The sequence below is a fragment of the Silene latifolia genome, unplaced genomic scaffold, assembly GCF_048544455.1.
Source record: "Silene latifolia isolate original U9 population unplaced genomic scaffold, ASM4854445v1 scaffold_336, whole genome shotgun sequence".
NCBI classification, from domain to species: Eukaryota; Viridiplantae; Streptophyta; class Magnoliopsida; order Caryophyllales; family Caryophyllaceae; genus Silene; species Silene latifolia.
Window position 1 is genome coordinate 17,327 of NW_027413267.1, and position 19,908 is coordinate 37,234.

The following is a 19,908-nucleotide window of genomic DNA, read 5'->3' on the forward strand; positions in this document are numbered from 1 at the left end:
AAATTGGAAGTGTAAATGTGAAGATATTCAAAGTGTAAATGTGAGGATATAGTATGTGTAAATGTGAAGTTCTTTGGAAGTGTAAATGTCTTTGACATGGGAAGTGTAAATGTTAACACCAGTTATTTGAAAATAAGTGTAACTGTTACTTGAAATAACATAAGTAATCCAAAATAAGTTCAAGTAACACAATGTTTGGCTATCTAATAAAACAGAGAGATTTTGGTCTTATGACAGTGTAACTCTAACGTTGGTGTTACTAAAAGTTACACCAACTGCAGTTCAAAGTTACGTGCCATGAGACCAATTCCTTATCGCCCGCTCCAGTTATAGCACATCAAAGTTTTAAGTTACACACTCAAAATATATAGAGCAACACTTGTCACTGATCTGATGTCTATTATTGTTCTGACTCCAGCTCTTCCTCCTCCTCTCCTTCACCCTCTTCTGGTTCAGACGACCCTTCGCACAATGGCGTGTGTGCTGAGAAGGGATTAGGGCAGTTTCTCTTGTCGTGATTTGTCATTCTCTTGTAATTCTTACACTTACGTTTGGGTTTCCTAGCCAACACCATTGCTTTTGTTTTGGCTGACAACAATCTTTTTCCGGTCCCTTTGTTTTTCGAATTCTTTGGTGGCAATATCGTTACTACCTCAGATGCCGTACAATTCAGAAATTTCTCCATTTGTTGATTTTTATTCAACACTTCCTCTAATGGTGACAGGGAGTGTTTAAATGATCTAATTACAGCGCAAAAGCTATCAACATCAGCTACTCCTTTGTCTCGAAGGAGCCCTACAGCTTCATGAACTTCTGACCACATTATTGACATTGCAATTTGTTTTTCATCGATGACTTGCATGTTTTCTGTCCCTTCACCATTAGTATTGAAAATCCTTAATCGGAGATACTCTTTCATCCATCTATTTACAAGATAATCTTCTGGTATAGTCTTTATCCCACTTGCTGAAAAAATCCATATTATATGGCGGCATAGGATTCCGGTTCTTTCAAACATCGTACAACTGCAGCTTGCTTTACGTGTGCCTGTGTCATCAGATAAAGCTATCATGTAAGTGTGAACGTTAAAAATAGTGTCACTGACGTAAAGTGTAAATGTCAAGAATTGTAAAGTGTAAATGTTAAGTTATTAGAAGTGTAAATGTTAAGTTATAGGGATTTAAATGTGTAAATGTCATATGATGTAAAGTGTAAATGTCATGAAATGTAGTGCAAATGTCATTAAGTGGAAAAGTGTAAATGTTAAGGTATAGGAAGTGTAAATGTCATATGATGTAAAGTGTAAATGTTAAGTTATTAGAAGTGTAAATGTAAACTAATAGGAAGTGTAAATGTCATGAACTGTAAAGTGGAAAAGTGTAAATGTTAAGGTATAGGAAGTGTAAATGTCATATGATGTAAAGTGTAAATGTCATCAATTGTAAAGTGTAAATGTTAAGTTATTAGAAGTGTAAATGTAAACTAATAGGAAGTGTAAATGTCATGAACTTTAATGTGTAAATGTTAAGTTATTAGAAGTGTAAAGGTTAAGTTATAGGAATTTAAATGAAATAAAAACAGAAAGTGTAAATGTCATAGGAAGTGTAAACTACCTGGACTGTATGCAACTTCAAAATTCTTCTTTCTGGATGAATCTTTGACAGTAGTTACCTCTAGCTCGCCTCTCTCAGTGAAACCTCCTGTTCTACATGTATCAATTGAGAAGATAGCTTCTTGTTTGAATTTGTGGAAAGCTGAATAGGTGTACACCTTTGCAGCATGAATCTCTAATACCAGATGTGTTGACGCCGTTGCGGACGAGTGCTTATCCATGTTGTCAAGCTGCTTCTGTGTATGTCTTTGTTGGTCCATAGCGCTCTCAAAACGCATCCAAAACTCAACCAATGTTCCTGAATTGTGCTCAAACCTCTTGAAAAAGCTATTTTCGCTCTTTGATCTTTGAGTTGTCCTCATAATCGACGCCGTCCTCGAGTCTCTGCAATGCGCCATCACCCACTGTAAACCAATCATTTACGCCAACACCATGATCTTCAATTATTTCTCCCAGATATCATCAAATTCTTCTGCCTCAAGCTCATCGTCCCATATAATGTCATTAATTTTACACATGAACTTATTATAATCACTTCTCGAGACGCCAAACTTACTGGGCATTTTGTTCATTATATGCCACATACAGAACCGATGGCGCGCTGTCTTGAAAACAAGAGGGACAGATTTGATAATACCTGGGTCCTGATCTGTAATTATGTACTCGGGTTCCTTACCCCCCATTCACTACTACAGATACAGGCTATAACAACGGCTAAAAACCGTTGTTATATAAAATAGTGGACGTCGTTAAAGCGTCCGTTGTAAAAGGTTTTAACAACGGTTGGTTTTCTTAAGCAACCCGTTGTAAAAACTATTAACAACGGTTTTAAGTATCAAAACCCGTTGTGGAAAGTGTGACTCAATTTTGATGGGAAAGTTATAACAACGGTTACTTTACAAAGAACCGTTGTTATAACTAAAGACAACGGGTTGTTTCTACATAACCGTTGTTGTTTGTTTTAACAAAATAAAAAAAAAATTAAATTAAATATTACTAGATGCATGCATAATTACGGGGCCCGTTATAATTCCGATGCATGCATTATTATTACCGCCATCCCTGATCTTGTGCATATGAATGGACAATATATGGAATGAGAAGGGTTTACATAAGATTTGAAGCAGGGAGATATGATGATTATGGCACAACTTCCTAAACATGCATATAATATATAATTAAAAAACAACTCAAAGGACACATTACTTAGTATAAATACATACATTATCTCAACCACCATTCCATTATCTCACTATCTTCAAACCCTAACTGCTAAAACAATCTCCAAACCCTAATTAATCTTTCAAACAACTCCAAAGTTCATCAACAAAATGAACGATTACATCCTTAAAACTCTTACTATGACCGAGAACAACAACAGCTTCATCCGCCGGTTGCTCCACATCGAGGACAGTTTTAGGAGCTATCTTGTGGATGCTCAAGCCGCACTCAAGGATGCCAAAAGAAATGGCTTGACAGAGAAGCGGCGATTGTTGCGGCTATATGACGATATAGCAATCTTGAACGAAACCTCCAAATAGCTAAGGAGGAGAGGAGGGATATCATAGAAGAGAATAAGACTCTCTATGAAAATATAAGAATTGCATTTTAAGAAATGTAATTCTTTTTTAATTTATGTATTTTATATATATATATATATATATATATATATATATATATATATATATATATATATATATTAATGAATTATTAATTAAGTTTATCATGCATTCCTCTCTATCATCTTGCTTCTTCTTTGTTTTATTTTATTTAATTTGTTTTACGAGCTAATTAAGCGAATAATAACATAATAATGATCGATAAAAACCCATCATATATACATGCAAATGAAATAATTAAAAAAAAGAAAACAATGACGATGAAAGACGATGAAACCAACGATGTGGCGAGATTTACGATAATTAGAGAAAGTAAGAGACGATGAAACCAACAAATGTGGCGAGATGATAAAGCGCGATGAGAAAGAGAGAAAGAGACGATGAGAAAGTGTGTTTCCTGTGTTTGTGTTTGTGTTTGTGTTTTGTCTGTGTTTGTGTTTGTGTTAGGTTATGTATGTGTTTTGTGGTCTGAATGATCTGTGTTTGTGCGGTTTATAGTATGGAAAGTATTGACAACGGTTGTTAAACAACAACCGTTGTTAAATAAGTTTTAACAACGGTTGTAAATCAACAACCGTTGTCAAATAATTTTTAACAACAGGTTTAAAAATACCCGTTGTGATTACTTTTCACTAACTTTGCGCCAATTTTGCGCCAAATTATTAACAACGGTTGTGCAAATTTGACCCGTTGTTAAAACTTATAACAACGGTTATATAACTATACCCGTTGTAATTAAGTTTAGTAAAAATCGTGCCATACATTCTACAACGTCTATTGTGATTTTCGTGCATAAACGTTGTTAAAAGGGCGTTGTAGTTGCCTGGATTTGTAGTAGTGATTGCTTGTAAAAACCGGCTGAAAACCCAATTAAATGACTCATAATCTTCCTTTGCAATTAGAGCCCCATTTAACGTCACGGATCGTTTATGGTGGTCAACACCGTGAATGGTGTGAATACCATAGAATACTTATTGGTGGAGTAAGTTGGGTCGAATGACACCGCATCACCAAAAATTTTGTAATTATCTCGGGCGGTACCGTCCGCCCATATGGCCCTACGCCTTTGCCATCATCGTCAAGGTCATAGTCAAAGTAGAAACCTATTCTTGTTTGATCATTTCCTTGAAATGGTCAACAAACAAATGACCATCCCGTTCGTGAATGAAACATTTAACATCCCTATGGAAGTTCTTAAAATCATTTAAGCTTGCTCCAATGTTTTCGTATCCATTCACTTGTTATTTGCGGTTCGTATGTTTTTGTTGCTCCTATCTTTGCCAATCAATCATCAATGACACGTCATATAAATATAACATGAATGGAATTATTTATTTAGTATAGAGAGTGATAATGTATTACAAACCCTTGAGTTCGAAACAATTATCATCTTGTGATAATTTGTTATGTTACGCGACAATTTCTGGAACTCTCTGTCCTTAAGTGAGATAAGCTCGTGATTGTGACCCTCGTGGAACCGGTCAATTAATAAAAGACCATTCTTCATATATAGTCGTATCCTCGCTTTACACCCCACTCTAGTGACCCGAATATCCTCTCGTGACTTCTCCCAACCAAATTCGTCATCCCGATCTTTACTGGGCTTCTTGTGAGTGAAACCTTCTCGATTGCAGACGACGAGCTTTGACTTGATCTCACCGCCACGCCATTTTTTTGTTGTGTACCTACGTACATCAAACCCACAAGCAATGACGTATATCTTATAAAAAGTCACCGCATCCTCAATGCCCCCAAACTCCTGGCCGATGTACGGTGTAAACCTCTTCTCGACCTCCCTACACAGCTCCTGCATGTCAGGTTGAACTCCATTCTGTTTTAGCAAGTCTGTAAATGTGCACAGAGTGTAAGTGTAAATGTAAAGTGAATGTTCCATAAATGTAAATTTTCCAAAAGTGTAAATGTGCAAATTATGATGTCCCAAAAGTGTAAGTGTAAATGTAAACATCCAAAAGTGTAAGTGTAAATGTCGTGAAATAAAGTGTAAATGTGTTGTTCGAAAGTGTAAATGTCAAAGCAAAAGTGTAAATGTCACAGAAATGCAGTCTAAATGTGATGCTTTAAAAGTGTAAATGTCAACAAAAAGTGTAAATGTGCAAATTATGATGTCCCAAAAGTGTAAGTGTAAATGTAAACATCCAAAAGTGTAATGTAAATGTCGCAGAAAAGTGTAAATGTCTTTGATTCGGAAGTGTAAATGTCGGCAAAAGTGTAAATGTCGCGAGAAATGTAGTGTAAATGTGATGCTTTAAAAGTGTAAATGTGAACAAATAAAGTGTAAATGTTTTCAGAATGCTAACTCAAATTAAAACTATAATATTAGCAATTAAAAGGTGACTATAACAATTAAAAAGTGTAAATGTAAAACTATAGCAAAAAGAGTAAACATCCAAATGTGTAGCGTAAAACGAAGTGTAAATGTGATTGTCTGAAAATGTAAATGTCAACAAAAGTGTAAAAGTACACCAAAAGTGTAAATGTGAGCAGGAATGCGTGTAAATGTGATGCTTTAAAAGTGTAAATGTCAACAAAAGTGTAAATGTTGTTTAATGCTAACTCACATAAAAAATAAAACAATAAAAATCCAAAGGTGACTATAACAATTAAAAAGTGTAAATGTAAAAGTACTGACAAAAGTGTAAATGTGAGCAGGAATGCAGTGTAAATGTGATGCTTTAAAAGTGTAAATGTCAACAAAAGTGTAAATGTTGTCAGAATGCTAACTCACATAAAAAATATAACAATAAAAAGTGTAAATGTAAATCTAGCATGAAGATTTACTTCTAACAATAGTGTAAATGTTGTCAGAATGCGTTCATGCTACTCAAAACTCAAATTCATAAAAACCCAGCATGAAGATTTACTTCTAACAATAATAAAAACAAGAATGAACAAATAATAAAAACAAGAATGAACAAATTCGATGACATGCAAAATTTATCATTACCTTCATCCATCCTATTCAACTGAAAATATTAAAACGTGGTCGAAAAACAATGAATAAAATGAAGAAATACCATTGATGCCATCTATTATTTGCATGTTTGCGCTGATTTGGAGGATTTAGAGAGAAGTTTAGCTTCGTTTTGGATGAAAGAACCCAGTTTTAGAGAGAAGAAAGAAAGAATAAAGTTGGAATAAGTGTGTTAAGGAAGGAAGAATGTGGGGAGTGTAAACATAGTACAAAGGATATCTCCTTTTGTCCGCAGGAAATGATCATTGGTAAGGACAATTTGCAGGAAATGTTGTCCTCTTTCATAGCCAAGCTTTTCCCCTTTTTTTTTGGCCTATATTTTGTAAAAAATCTCCACCATAGATGTTGTCCATCTAAGGGTCCTTATAAGGACTTAAGGACTCAAATGAGGTAAGTGACTCATTAGATCTCCTCTCTCTCTCTCTCTCTCTCTCTCTCTCTCTCTCTCTCTCTCTATATATATATATATATATATATATATATATATATATATATATATATATATATATATATATATATATATATATATATATATATATTCACGATAATCATACATATTTTGAGAGGATATCAATGTGATGAATGAATAGAAGCCAAAGCTTGGAAGCGCTCAATCGTCACGGTGGCGGTCACACTCCCGAGAATGGAAAGTTAGAATCTCCATATGATAAGGCCATCAAAGAGAAAATTGTAAGTTTGAATAAATATGTCACTTCTACCACTGGTGGTCGGTTATATAATTGTGAGTTTAAATAAAATTTAGTTGCATAATGGTTTTTTGTGTATGCAGAGGATCTGTGAGAAGGAGGTAGAGGAAGGAAAATGGAAGCCTCAAGGACGTGATGACATTCTTGCTAGGGCAATCGGCAAAGTAGAGCATCCAGGTCGTGTGAGAGGGGTATCGACGCATGTTGTTATCACTAAGTATTTTGGGAAAACTACTCGAGGGACAATGAGTGGTGATGATAGGATACATAAATATTGTATTTTATTCAACATAATTTATATATATATATATATATATATATATATATATATATATATATATATATATATATATATATATAGAGAGAGAGAGAGAGAGAGAGAGAGAGAGTCAAGATCCGGTGAGAACTCCTATATATTTGAAGATTGAGGATTTGTGAATACAATGTCACAAGTTCTTCAATAAAATATCACGAAAAATCAGACCTTTGTCCAAAAAAAAGTTTTATTTGAAAAAAAAAAAAAAAAATTGCACAGGTATTTTTTGTGTGTGATATTTTATCGAATAACCTGTGCTATTGTATTGAAGAACCACTGATATTGTAACACAATCCTCAATCCTCAAAAAGATAGTGTATCCTCACATGATCCCATTCCTATATATATATATATATATGCTGAAATTATACTACTTATTTTAATCATATTCATTTATACTACACGGCTACAAACAATGGCCAGGTTGATACTCAGAATGGTGGAAATGGGGGATAAGCCATCTGAAGAAGAGTTGGTTATGGTTTGGCAAGTCATAAAGGAAGCAAGGGAGGAGAAGGAAAAAGCGGGCATGCGAACTGAGGATGACATGGCAAATGAGAATCAGGTGGGAGCCGAAGACATGTTAAAGGATCAAGATCGGATAATTGAAGAGGAATCCATCAAGGCCGTGAGAGAGGAGGTGGAGGTGGGAGCCGAAGACACGTTCTTATCATCTCCAAATCCGGCTTTTGATGAGGTATTAGCTACTACGACTAGTTTATAATTGTTGTATATATACTATTTAATTAAATTTATTAATTAAAGTAGTGCATGTATATATACTAATTAATTAAAAATGTGAAGGGCGTTTGCAAGAAGCCTTGTGTTCTTTACTACAATGCTCCTGCAGTAGCATCCGGCAAAATTGTTGTTGCTAGGGGAGCAGCGTTCTTTGACGACCAGATTCAAGAAGTTGAGGTTGAAGGCATTGCCCTCCGTCAGGAATGGAGGGAAGTGGAAGTGACCGACTTATATCTGGACGAGTATGGTACTCTAATAGTGCTACTTAGTGATAATTGGCGTTTGCAAGATGTCGTGGGTTCTATTGTGCAATGGCCTGAAGAATTCATTAGTGTTGACATCTCCGGGGTAGTTATGCTAAAGCGAATGCATTTTATATAATGAACGCCTTTAAATTTATTAGGGTAACCTTATCTAACATACAGTAAGTATTTCAATTTTTACATTTGCAGGAGTTACACGAAGCCATTATGGCTGAAATTAAGACTACTACGTCAACACCCAAAGTCACTAATTCGACTGCCTCTCCACCCAAAATTCAAGAGGTGGTAATAATTTGAAAAATAGATTGTGAGTTTTTCCTTTTTTTTAGTTATTTAAATTATATATGACGTCTCGTGTAATGTATATATTTTTTTTCTAAATTGTAGACCGAGGTTAAATCAGACGACGTATGATATAAGCCATCTACTTTTGATGCACACAACGCTGTTGTTCCTGTTAAAGATAGATATCAGGCCGATGATTATAAGCAAAAATTGAATACTCCAACTTTCGTAGCTTTGCACCAATTGGTGCAAAGGAAAGGAAGGCAGCTACCGAGTCTGTACTCATTATTGAGATCGGAGAGGATGTTCTGGGCGAAGGTACAGTTGTTCTTATGGATGGGTAATCACTGTGTCAGTTTCTCAACCTTGACGAGATAGATATTGTGCACATTGTAATTTGGATGAAGTAAGTTCATTGATAAAACTTGGCATTTGGTTTTACGAATAGTGATGTTTATTTAAAGCATCAATAAAAATAACATTCTTCATTCCATTTGATGTAATAGGTACCTGTGTACACACATCGTTGAGGGAAAATATGTTTCTCATGACTACGGATTCGTGTCACCTGAATTGTTCTCTCAAAAGGTGCTTGGATACACATACAGAGTCCACATCGATAAAATTGCTGAGCGGTTGAGGACGCCCAAAAGCCTATGGTTTGCCCCCATACAATGAGAATCGGTATGTATAGTACTTTATTATAATGAATCACGATTCTATTCATTTATTAACACGCTTACAGCATGCATGTATATGAACTAACAGTTCAATTTTCAATATTTCATAGCAAGCATTGGCTGCTAACGGCAATCAATGTGACAAAAAGCATAGTGTACTGGATTTACTCTTGCGGACATAGTCCCACTGAGAAATATGTAAAGATGATAACTGAGTAAGTTTACAACCTTACATTATAATGTCAATTGTTATTGTATGACCTTTGAAGACTAGGCTCCTTTCAATGTCCCATCAATATTACTGAGCCAAATGCTAATTATAATTTCCTGTATATATTTATGAATTAGTGTATTTCAAGCAATTGGAGCATCAAGTCCAACTTTTGTCACGATAAAAGTAAGTGTATTCTTAATAATTACTCCTATCATTTAATTTATGTTTATGCGAGAAGTTGATCTAATTTAGCTTATTTGTATGTCATTTATATAATAGTCTCCTCTACAACAACCAGACAGCAAAGACTGCGCCTTTTTCTATTGTCGGTCCATGTGGGAGATTATCACCCGAAAGTATATCAACATAGAGTCACCGGTTAGTGTGTTTTAATAACTATTTCAAACGTAACTTGGGTTTAATTCTATGTAATATTCCACTTATTCTGCCTATTTTGATTTAAGTATATTTTGATTTGTAGTTCCCACCTACGATCAAGAACAAAGCCCCAACCTATTCGAAGAAAGACATCGCCGCCATGAGAAATAAGTGGGCGACTTATTTTCTTTCATTAACGGATGGTCAATAGTCTGCTCATTATGTATGTGTGTATATAGAGCGATGTGTAATTAGTTTTGGTCACCCAGTTTATAATATTTTGATGTTGGGTTAAATAGATCAATCTGTGTAATATTTTGATGTTGCAGGATTGAATTTTTGCAGCGCAGCTGCTGAAATGTTATTTTGCAGTAGCATTTGAGCGGAACCTGCTACTGCAAAAATTAGCATTTCAGCAGCAACCGGAACCTGCTAAAACAATTTTTTTAAAAAAATATTTATAAATTTGATTACGGTTAAAAATAAAACTGTGGTCAATAACTATATTGACAATGGTCGCATTTAAATAGAAAACCGTTGACATATTCATCCATAATATAACGGTTTAATAAGCATAAACCGTTGTCGAATTCATGACATTTAAAATGGTTTAATAAGCATAAACCGATGTCATATTTACTATTTAATTACAACGGTTTTGTTTCAGTAAAACCGTTGTCATAGGTTTCCGTAGAGCATTCCAACTAATACTACCACAGTTTCAATATTATAGACAACGGTTTTTGAACCGTTCTTAATATTGTATTACGGGTTTGGTCTCTCAAAGGTGTATCGCCCTAGGCTGCTAATGAGAGATGTTCCTCGTTACCAAAAAAAAAGGTACTGGTGAAAACGGTGATAATAAGGTGTTAATTAAAAAATATGGATGGAATAAATAAATGACGTAATTTGTTTTAGAGTTTAAATAGTTATGGGGAGTGTTAGGTGGAGACCCGGTGTTATCGAGTTTCGGTAACACCCTAATAAAAAAATAGAAAAAAATTAAAATTTAAAAGTAGTCTTCGTTTTTGCGCCAACATCATAGGGATAAAACCGTAATTAAATCCAAACTATACCATATATTATACAACAAATCAATAATACATATCATAAAAAACACATCTTCATCTTCCTTAAATTATACGTTTAATAATACATACATACCAATTACCATTTTTTATAGTGGGTTCAACATTCCGCTTTCGGTAATATTACTACTCGGTAACTTCTTAGCAAGACGATTCACATGCTGATATGCTACCCTTCGAATCATAAAAGATGATCATGGTCAAAGGTCATGGAAGATTACTAATGAACATGTATTTTTCCACACTTCCACCAATATTACACGCAAATGTCGCTCAAAATCTTTCAATTTATTTTAAAAATTTATTATTACCATTATTGTTAAATTAATATTAAGTTCCTAAACTACCCTGTATCACTATTTAGTTTGAAATTGGAATTTTGATGGAGGGATAAAAAAATACATAAATAAATTACAATAATACCCTGGGTGTCACTCAATTTGAGTAACACCCGGTGTCGCCATCTCATTTTCCAATAGTTATTGTTTTTCAAAACTTATTTTAAGTAAGAAGATAAGATAAATTATCTAGTGAATATGATGTAAATAAAAAAATGAATCGGATATTAAGTAGAGAGATTAATATTTACTCAGTTTTGAATTAATCTTATAGTAATACCCATTAAATTTCTCCTCGGAGTGACACATTTTCCCTTAAAAAAATGTTATTTTGTCTGTTTTTATAGGTGAAACACGTGTCCGCTGAAAGTACCCAATATACAAAACCCATGTACAGGTCGGTATATATTCAACACACATCCTCTCCATTTCTTTTCCTCTCCATTTCCTTTTAACGGTCCAGATCATATTTTAGAACAATCTAATGGTGCAAGTAATTGATAAGATAAATGAGAAATAAGAATATAATATATGAATGTGAGAGAAAATGGACAAAAAATGGAGAGAAGAAAATGGAAACGATTGTTGCTCGTATATATCTATCAATCTATCTTCCGAAAGAGTCATCCATCAAAATCAGCAAACACCACTGCGAAATACACATTTGTCTCCCCAAAACATCAGGAACATCCGTTAGTCACACCAACCAATAACAACAACATTCATTGCATTATTATTCCTTTCTTTGTATCATCTCTTTTTCTCACTAATCTTTCCAAATGAAACCACCCACTCCTAAATTTCCTCTGTTCCATATCTTTCACATTTGCTTATTCATCTTTGCTTCTCTATTTTTCTCTTCATTTTCTCTTAAGGTCTAATCTCATTTCTTTATTAATACTCCGTAACATTTTACATAACTGCTGCTTAATTATTAACAAATTATGTTGGGTGATTGCAGATCGGAGAAACATGTTCAAAAGATACAGACTGCGAAGCGGGACTTAGATGCGAGACTTGCCCGATTAATGGCAATACTCGCCCTAGATGTACTTCTATTCAACCCATTCTTCCTACCTCCAAGGTTAAAGGATTGGCGTTCAACAAGTATTCATGGCTGACAACGCATAACGCGTTTGCAAAGTCGGGTTCGACCAAGTCGGGTACGGGTGCCATTCTTGTGGCTCCTACTAATCAAGAAGACACCATCGCCTCCCAACTCAATGTATGTACACTCCTCCGTACTCTGTTTCTTTAATCATTGCCCGTTTTTTTCCTTCTTACTCCAAAATTTCAATACGGTTGGGGTCCAATTTAAGTAACAAGTCCCTTTCTCACATTTAGCTTTATCCGCGTAATCGGGTGTATATTAGTTAGATTACTACTCCACATATTTAGGTGAATATCAAATCCACTAATAAATACTTCCTCCATTCAACTCCACTCTACCTATTTTCATTTTCTACACTATTCACAAATACACATTCAATTTCGATTTTCTCTCAATACATAAGTGAAAATATATTCATGTGTGATCTTGTTTAATTCGTCTTTACGAGTACATTAAAAATATCTAACTTTTATAATTTTTGCAAATACGTAGCTAACGATATTTACCGCGTAAAACATGCGTTGGTAAACGTGAAAAAGTAAAGTGGTAGAGTGGAGTTGAATGGAGGAAGTATTCGTTTAAAGGTTTAGAATAAATCTACTTTTGGACTGCAACAAATAAACCCACTCTTTGACTTCAAATTCAAAAAAAAGAAAAAGAAAATCCACGCAGTTATTTATTTACCTTTATTATTTCTTATAGAACGTATTTTGATTAAAGATAAATAACAGACTTAATCGGATGGCGTAATATTTAACTCTTGACTTACAAATTCTATTGTTATTATAATTGATAGATGAACCATCTCAACCAAAACCTTAAGGTGATGGTTGAGGCCCAACCAACTATTATCAATATTCCTATTACGCTTCCTCACTCAAATGCCCGTTGGGCTTGAAGAGTGGTTAGTTGTCTGCACCGCTCCCCGTGCAGTGTCTTTGGGTTTCCACTTCGAGTTTTTGAGGGGTTTTGAGGTTGTTAGGATTCGAACCTGTGACCAAACCCAACCAACTATTATCAATATTCCTATTACGCTTCCTCACTCAAATGCCCGTTGGGCTTGAAGAGTGGTTAGTTGTGCACCTGCCGGCTCCCGTCACCGTGTCTTTGGGTTTCCACCCGAGTTTTTGAGGGGTTTTGAGGTTGTTAGGATTCGAACCCGTGACCTTTGGTCACACTGGCTCTGATACCATGATAGATGAACCATCTCAACTGGCTCTGATACCATGATAGATGAACCATCTCAACCAAAACCTTAAGGTGATGGTTGAGGCCCAACTATTATCAATATTCCTATTAATAATCTCTTGCATTTTATTTCCCTTATTTAACCGTTTTTTGTGGCCAAAATCAAATGAAATTTAAGGTGAGTTTAAGGGGGTGAGACTCAATTAAATAGTGTATGAGGTGTTATAAAGTCATTATATATTATATAACGGTTTTACCAGAAAATCGCCTATAATTGCAATCGTTATAGTCAGTGGTGGAGTTAGGGGGCTAGTAGGGTTGTTCGCCCCCGTTGACGGATGAAAATTTTCGGGTTTTTAGTTAAAATTTTCTAACTTTTTTTGATTTTCCGTTATACCATTACCCGTTTGTTCCCGTTGGGTTCAATTCCTGATTCCGCCGTTAGTTATAGTGTGACCTCTTTTAAGTTACTTTGATTTTATGATTAGGAGGTTTGTCAACTTTTATGAATAGGGTGAAACTTTACTTGTTAGTGCAGAATCTTGTGATGCCTACTTTTGTGTTTAAGTTTTAGTAATTGAACAAAAGTCACAAACTTTATAAGGGTAGTAGTTGGGGCCAATTGGGGGCAACAAAGGCCAGACCACCATCTATTACTCCGTATTAATTATATGTTTTTTTTTTCCTAACTAATTAATTGTATAAGACTGTTATATGATACGATATTATTATAACTAAAATTAAAATCGTTAAACAAAATACATAACATGAGAGGTTTCCATTGATTGCGGTATAGTGAATTTTTTTGAAGCTTTTGCCCTAAAGTAATGGATGTCTAGCAGTTTATGTTTTCCAGTGGTTCGATTATGCTTGAAGGCGCTCTTTTAACCAAATTATATATTTATATGGCAGCATTGAGTTGCATTTGTTAGATTATAAAACAATATCATCAGAACACACAGTTTACCTAATCCTCAATAATTTATACAGCTTCATGTGAGTTTATTCCAAGTTTATTACTAAAGGATGAAAACCTTTTGTAACAGGGAACATATTTATTGAACTGTCCTCTGCTTTGTATCAGTTTCTTTTTTTCAAAGTATATTTTGGAACTTGGTGTCGATATTGTTCTTAGCCCAAAAAAAAAAATGTAACTAACTTTATAAGCTCAAATGATATTCACTAAAACTTGGGAGAAACGGTCTCTCATTAAGTTATTGAGAAACTACTCTTTCTGAGTCATTCGTACCCCTTTATATGTTTTTCGTGACCCCTATATTGTTGATTGTGATTCATAGTAAGTCTTTGACTTCGTACCTATTTAAATGATAATAGTACCCATTTTATCAATAATCATAATTTGTACCTATATTATTTCCTATAGTACCACATTTTTCATTAAATTTTAAAATGGTCTCCCATTAAACTCATTAAGACCATTCTCAGAAGACTTACAATGATATTTCATTCAGTTAGCCATTGATAGAGTAACTTTTTAGTTTATAAAATTATCAACTACAGTATCTAGTCCGACGTAAAACACCTACATGTGACATTTTTCATAGACAAACTCTTCTTCACATATATCCTGCAAAAATAATTTCAAAAAATATGTTTTTGAAAATCAACATTCAATAGTATAAATAGGCATAGATATCAACTAGCTTAGTTGGTAAAGTTATGAGATATAATGCTCCATCACCCGAGTTCAAAAACCGTCAGCATAAAAAACGCCCTTATGTGTGTTTGTGTAGACCATTATCAGACATTAGTAGAATTAGAGATGATAAGACTAGTTTATAAGTTCGTAGAATCGCAGGCTATGCCTTTACAGATTGATTTTAGTATATGTGACCTTTCTACTGGTTTGATTTTTCCACTTCATTACCCCAAGTCACAAATTTAAATTAAGTTCTCTCAAATCTCAAGTCATTAAATGAAATTTGCTGAACCTGAGATTACCAAATTGAGATTATGAAGGCAGTATGATGTAATAAAATTGTGTTTTTAATACGCAGAATGGAGTTCGAGGGCTAATGCTCGACATGTATGACTTCCAGAACGACATATGGTTGTGCCATTCGTTTGGAGGCAAGTGCTACGATTTCACTGCTTTTGTAAGTTCATTCGTCTACTCCATCATCTTAACTCCTTTCTGTAACTCAGTACATTAACCTAGTGTCCCTAAAATAATTCTAATTTCTTCTGTTTTCTCCAACTACAGCAACCAGCAATTAATGTCCTCAAAGAAATTCAAGCCTTCCTTGAAGCACACCCATCAGAAATCGTTACGATCTTTATAGAAGATTATGTGACATCACCAATGGGTCTGACCAAGCTCTTCAATGCTGCTGGGCTTACCAAGTTCATGTTCCCTCTATCTCAGATGCCTAAAAATGGTGGCGATTGGCCAACTGTGGACGACATGGCGCAGAAAAATCAGAGATTGCTGGCCTTCACTTCTATTAAATCAAAGGAGTCATCTGAAGGGATTGCTTACAATTGGAACTATGTGGTAGAAAATCAATGTGAGTTTTTTCTTCTTTCAACTCATTTATGAATTCTTTGTGAAATAGTGTCACCAGTATGACATTTGTTTTTAAATAACAAAATCACCCTACTACGTGAAAGACTCGCAAGTCGCAAGTCATGCATGTTGCAAGATAAAGGGATTATTATATTTGCCCAGGCTTCACCCAGGTGATATGAAACAAAAAGATGCGTTCTTGATTAATATGATAAGCAGTGTGTCTAGAATTGCATAGAACAACCGCTTCACTGTATGTTATGAACATATTCAAGAAGTCAAAAGACTTGGATTCTCTGTTTTCACTGGAACTAGGGTTAAAACCGATAAATGTCAAATCCCTTCAGATATTTTGTTGGAAATGTGAAAGTATATTGAGGTAATCTTTATAAAATATGATGAAAATGCAGATGGCGATGGAGGGATGGCGGCTGGAACATGTACGAACCGTGCTGAGTCTCCTCCATTGAACACAACAACAATCTCACTAGTACTTGAGAATTACTTTCCAGATAACCCCAATTCTACTGAAACTTGCCTATACAATTCAGCTCCCCTGATTAAGCTGATGAATACTTGCCTTCAACAAGATGGAAAAAGATGGCCAAATTTCATAGCTGTCGACTATTACCAGGTAATCTATCTTATATGGCATAGAGCACAAAACAAACGTCCATCATGTCAGCTAACCTAACAAAATTATTGATTGGTACTCTGGAAGTACTAATGATTTGGGTTCAGAACCATCAGCAACAAAACTTTCCTCGGTGATTCATTCTGTGAAATCTTTGCAACTAAAACTGAAGTACTTATCGTTACTTTGTAATTCACTGAACATTGACCTGTTTTCTGGCTTTTTATTGTAGAGGAGTGATGGTGGTGGAGCTCCGGAGGCAGTTAATATAGCAAATGGTCATCTAGCATGTGGATGTGACAATATCGCATACTGCAAGGTACGCTTTCTTTAATCCTGTAGAATTTATGGCTGTTTTTTGCTTGACTTTTAGTTGTGTTTTCTTCTTGTTTTCTGTTCATTTCTACTATCCGTACTATCCTTAGTTACATTTTCCTCTCCCTCCACCAGGGTGACCAGACCACCACTGTACTCGGTAAGAGAATCGTCTTCATTTTGGGGAAAAAAAGTTACATTTCTAACCATTAGTCGTTTGTGAGCAGGAAAATGGGAAATTTGGTTCATGCAATGTCCCGGCCCTGGCACCGCCTCCACCAGCTGCATTATCGTCATCTAAATCGCCTGGAAACCCCACCCAATTTAATAGTGCTGATAAGCATGGACATGAGAACCTACATCGTCAGTTGTATGGATTCGCGTTTACAGTAATAATCTTGTCAATCCTGTGAACATGCTGCCATTTGCGTATTTTTGTATTCTTATTGGCTCTGACTACATATTGAGCCACACAATGAGACAGAAACGGTAGATGAAATTATGAGCGAGTTGGTACGTACTCGATTTGTTTCCCACTTGTATAGAACAATGGAAGGGACTGGTACGTATGAATCTATGGGGCTTCTTGAATATTCTGGCCTAGCGCAGCCAACCCAATCAGCTATAAGCATGAAGATCTCTCTGAGTAATACTAGTCCAACGGAATACAGATGGAGTCCAGTCTGAAAGCGAAAATTTCGACTTCAATTTAGCCCTCGGTGCTATCTGAGAGTTTTGAAATTTATTTATGAATCGATATGATTCCAGAAATAAGGTCATATGAGGATTCTGAGCATTGTTATAACTTGTTTATTATCCTGTTATAAGAGAGATTCTTTGACTAAGAGGTTGATATTGTTGTTGTATATAGAGCTGTAGGAGTGCAGCCCCGACACGGCGACAGCAATAAATATGCATCAGTAGGAGTTTGGATCAGACGACTCATTACAGAGTCTCATTTAGTCTGTTTATGATGCATCATAATAGGATGGGTTATTCTTACTCGCATCAGTAGAGTCTTCCCAAGGAATTTCACTTGTCCTTTAATCCATGGGCTTTGACCATCAAGACGTTTAAGAAAGATGTTGATCTTAATTTGTGACAGCTATTACTGAAATATTCACTCAGAAGTCACAACTTAGTTATTCAATCTAGTCAATTTTTTTTGGGTCGATTAGGATTGTCTAATTTTCTTCGGTTGATCTTAAGATCGTCTTAACCTAAAATCTCATACAACCTCCTTTTATTTCCACCTTTATTATAATCGGGTCTGAGAGTCGTCTTAAGTTAAGACGGTTTTACACAAAAAATTGTGGATTTTCTTCGGTTTTTGGTCTTTTTTTTGTAAATCATATTTGAACTCCTATGTCTTAACGACTTAAATAAGAGATTAATCACACCAAGTTTATGAATTTTTAGCCGGATACTCAACCCATGCAAATTTTGCACTCTATTCACTATTTTTTCCAATAATTTTAAATACAGCCTCAAAAAGTACCATGAAATTGTCCCAACTATATCTACTCGTATTATATTCTTCATCTTCATCTTCATCTTTCCATGACCATGCTGAATGCAAAAATTTTAGACACAATAACAGCACCTTTGCGTTCAAAGAGTGAAGTATCACTATTTAGTTAGAAATTTCGAACGAAATGAAGCAACATCTTTATATGTATGATTTAATCATTTTTCTTCTTCTCAAGTCCAGCAAGTGGATTATACATCTGATGTAGTACATCAGATAATATAGTTTTTTAGCATTAAAATAATGTTTTTGAATTTTAATTTAAATTTTTTGAGTTTTATTATAAAGTTTTTGAGTTCGTTTACTTAAACAATTTACATACTATAAAAACCAAGTTTTTTCTAGGCTTTTGATTGCCTGCTTAAATTAAGGGATTGAGATTTTTTTTTTTTTTTGTGATGTAAGATCCCCCATGATCATTAAGTAATTAATTACTCTCTCTCCTACCTTCTTATATTCCATTATTTCACTCATTATTCATAAGCAACTAGGTTGAACGTCCGTGCATTGCAACGGGATAATTAATTTAGGTTGGTAATCATTATTGTAGGGACAATAATACAAACTCTTACTTCTATTTATAATCATAAGATCACCCATCTTATGGTAATCTGATGTGGGTCGATTCTACTATTTATACCTAGTATACACCACATCTACATTAATTTTCAATGTGAAACAAATAACATATTCTAAGAAAAGTAATAGTACAAATAAATTTTTTACCAACCATTTACAGATTATTTTTCATAAACTTTTTACCAACCATTTATAGATTATTAGGCGATGAGAACAAACTTTTAAGAGCTCTCTATAAGACAATACTTAAGAGACTTAAAAGCTATTGGGTTAATACCTATGTTTCAAGAATATTTATACATAGTATATTCACCGCACTTATATTATTTTTCAATGTGGGACATATAACATACTAAGAAGTACATATCTTTTATATCAAAAAATTTTAGGTTAATATCTAAGTTTCAAGGATGTCTCATATTTATATTTATAGAATCACCGTACAATATACTATTCTTTCGATGTGAGATATATAATTTAATTATTAGACGTAGTATGTTCACCATGCCTACATTATTTTTCAATGTGAAAAATATAACATACCAAAAAGTAAATGTCTCTTCTTAAAAAAATCAATATTGTATACATATTATTTTTCTTTGAAGGTAAAACCACTTAGTTTCGATCATTAGATAGGGATCGATCTCTACATCGTACATATAACGACTCATTAACGCTCTATTAGTGCATTTAGGAGACAATCATTAGTAAAATCTTTAGTTTTGTACTATGTTAGGAGATTACCATTAGCAAAACCCTTTGTTTTGTCTTTGTGCTTTAACTTTGTGTATGT

General features: G+C 34.5%; 2 protein-coding genes across 3 annotated transcripts; one reads left to right on the forward strand and one right to left on the reverse strand.

Annotated features, from left to right (window-relative positions):
- Positions 1-400: 400 nt before the first annotated feature.
- Positions 401-6,206, reverse strand: LOC141639321 (protein FAR1-RELATED SEQUENCE 6-like). The gene is made up of 4 exons (XM_074448475.1): positions 6,197-6,206; positions 4,925-5,076; positions 1,614-2,016; positions 401-1,065 (listed from the first exon to the last, which is right to left on the reverse strand). The coding sequence occupies exons 1-4, from the start codon at positions 6,204-6,206 to the stop codon at positions 401-403; spliced, it is 1,230 nt and encodes a 409-aa protein (XP_074304576.1).
- Positions 6,207-11,857: 5,651 nt separating this feature from the next.
- On the forward strand, positions 11,858-17,853 carry LOC141639320 (PI-PLC X domain-containing protein At5g67130-like). Of its 2 annotated transcripts, XM_074448474.1 has the most exons (8): positions 11,858-12,108; positions 12,195-12,458; positions 15,551-15,649; positions 15,757-16,060; positions 16,470-16,693; positions 16,926-17,012; positions 17,144-17,168; positions 17,236-17,853. In XM_074448474.1, the coding sequence occupies exons 1-8, from the start codon at positions 12,013-12,015 to the stop codon at positions 17,307-17,309; spliced, it is 1,173 nt and encodes a 390-aa protein (XP_074304575.1). In that variant the 5' UTR covers positions 11,858-12,012; the 3' UTR covers positions 17,310-17,853. The 2 variants fall into 2 exon arrangements, with proteins under 2 accessions (XP_074304575.1, XP_074304574.1); XM_074448473.1 differs by lacking the exon at positions 17,144-17,168.
- Positions 17,854-19,908: the final 2,055 nt, after the last annotated feature.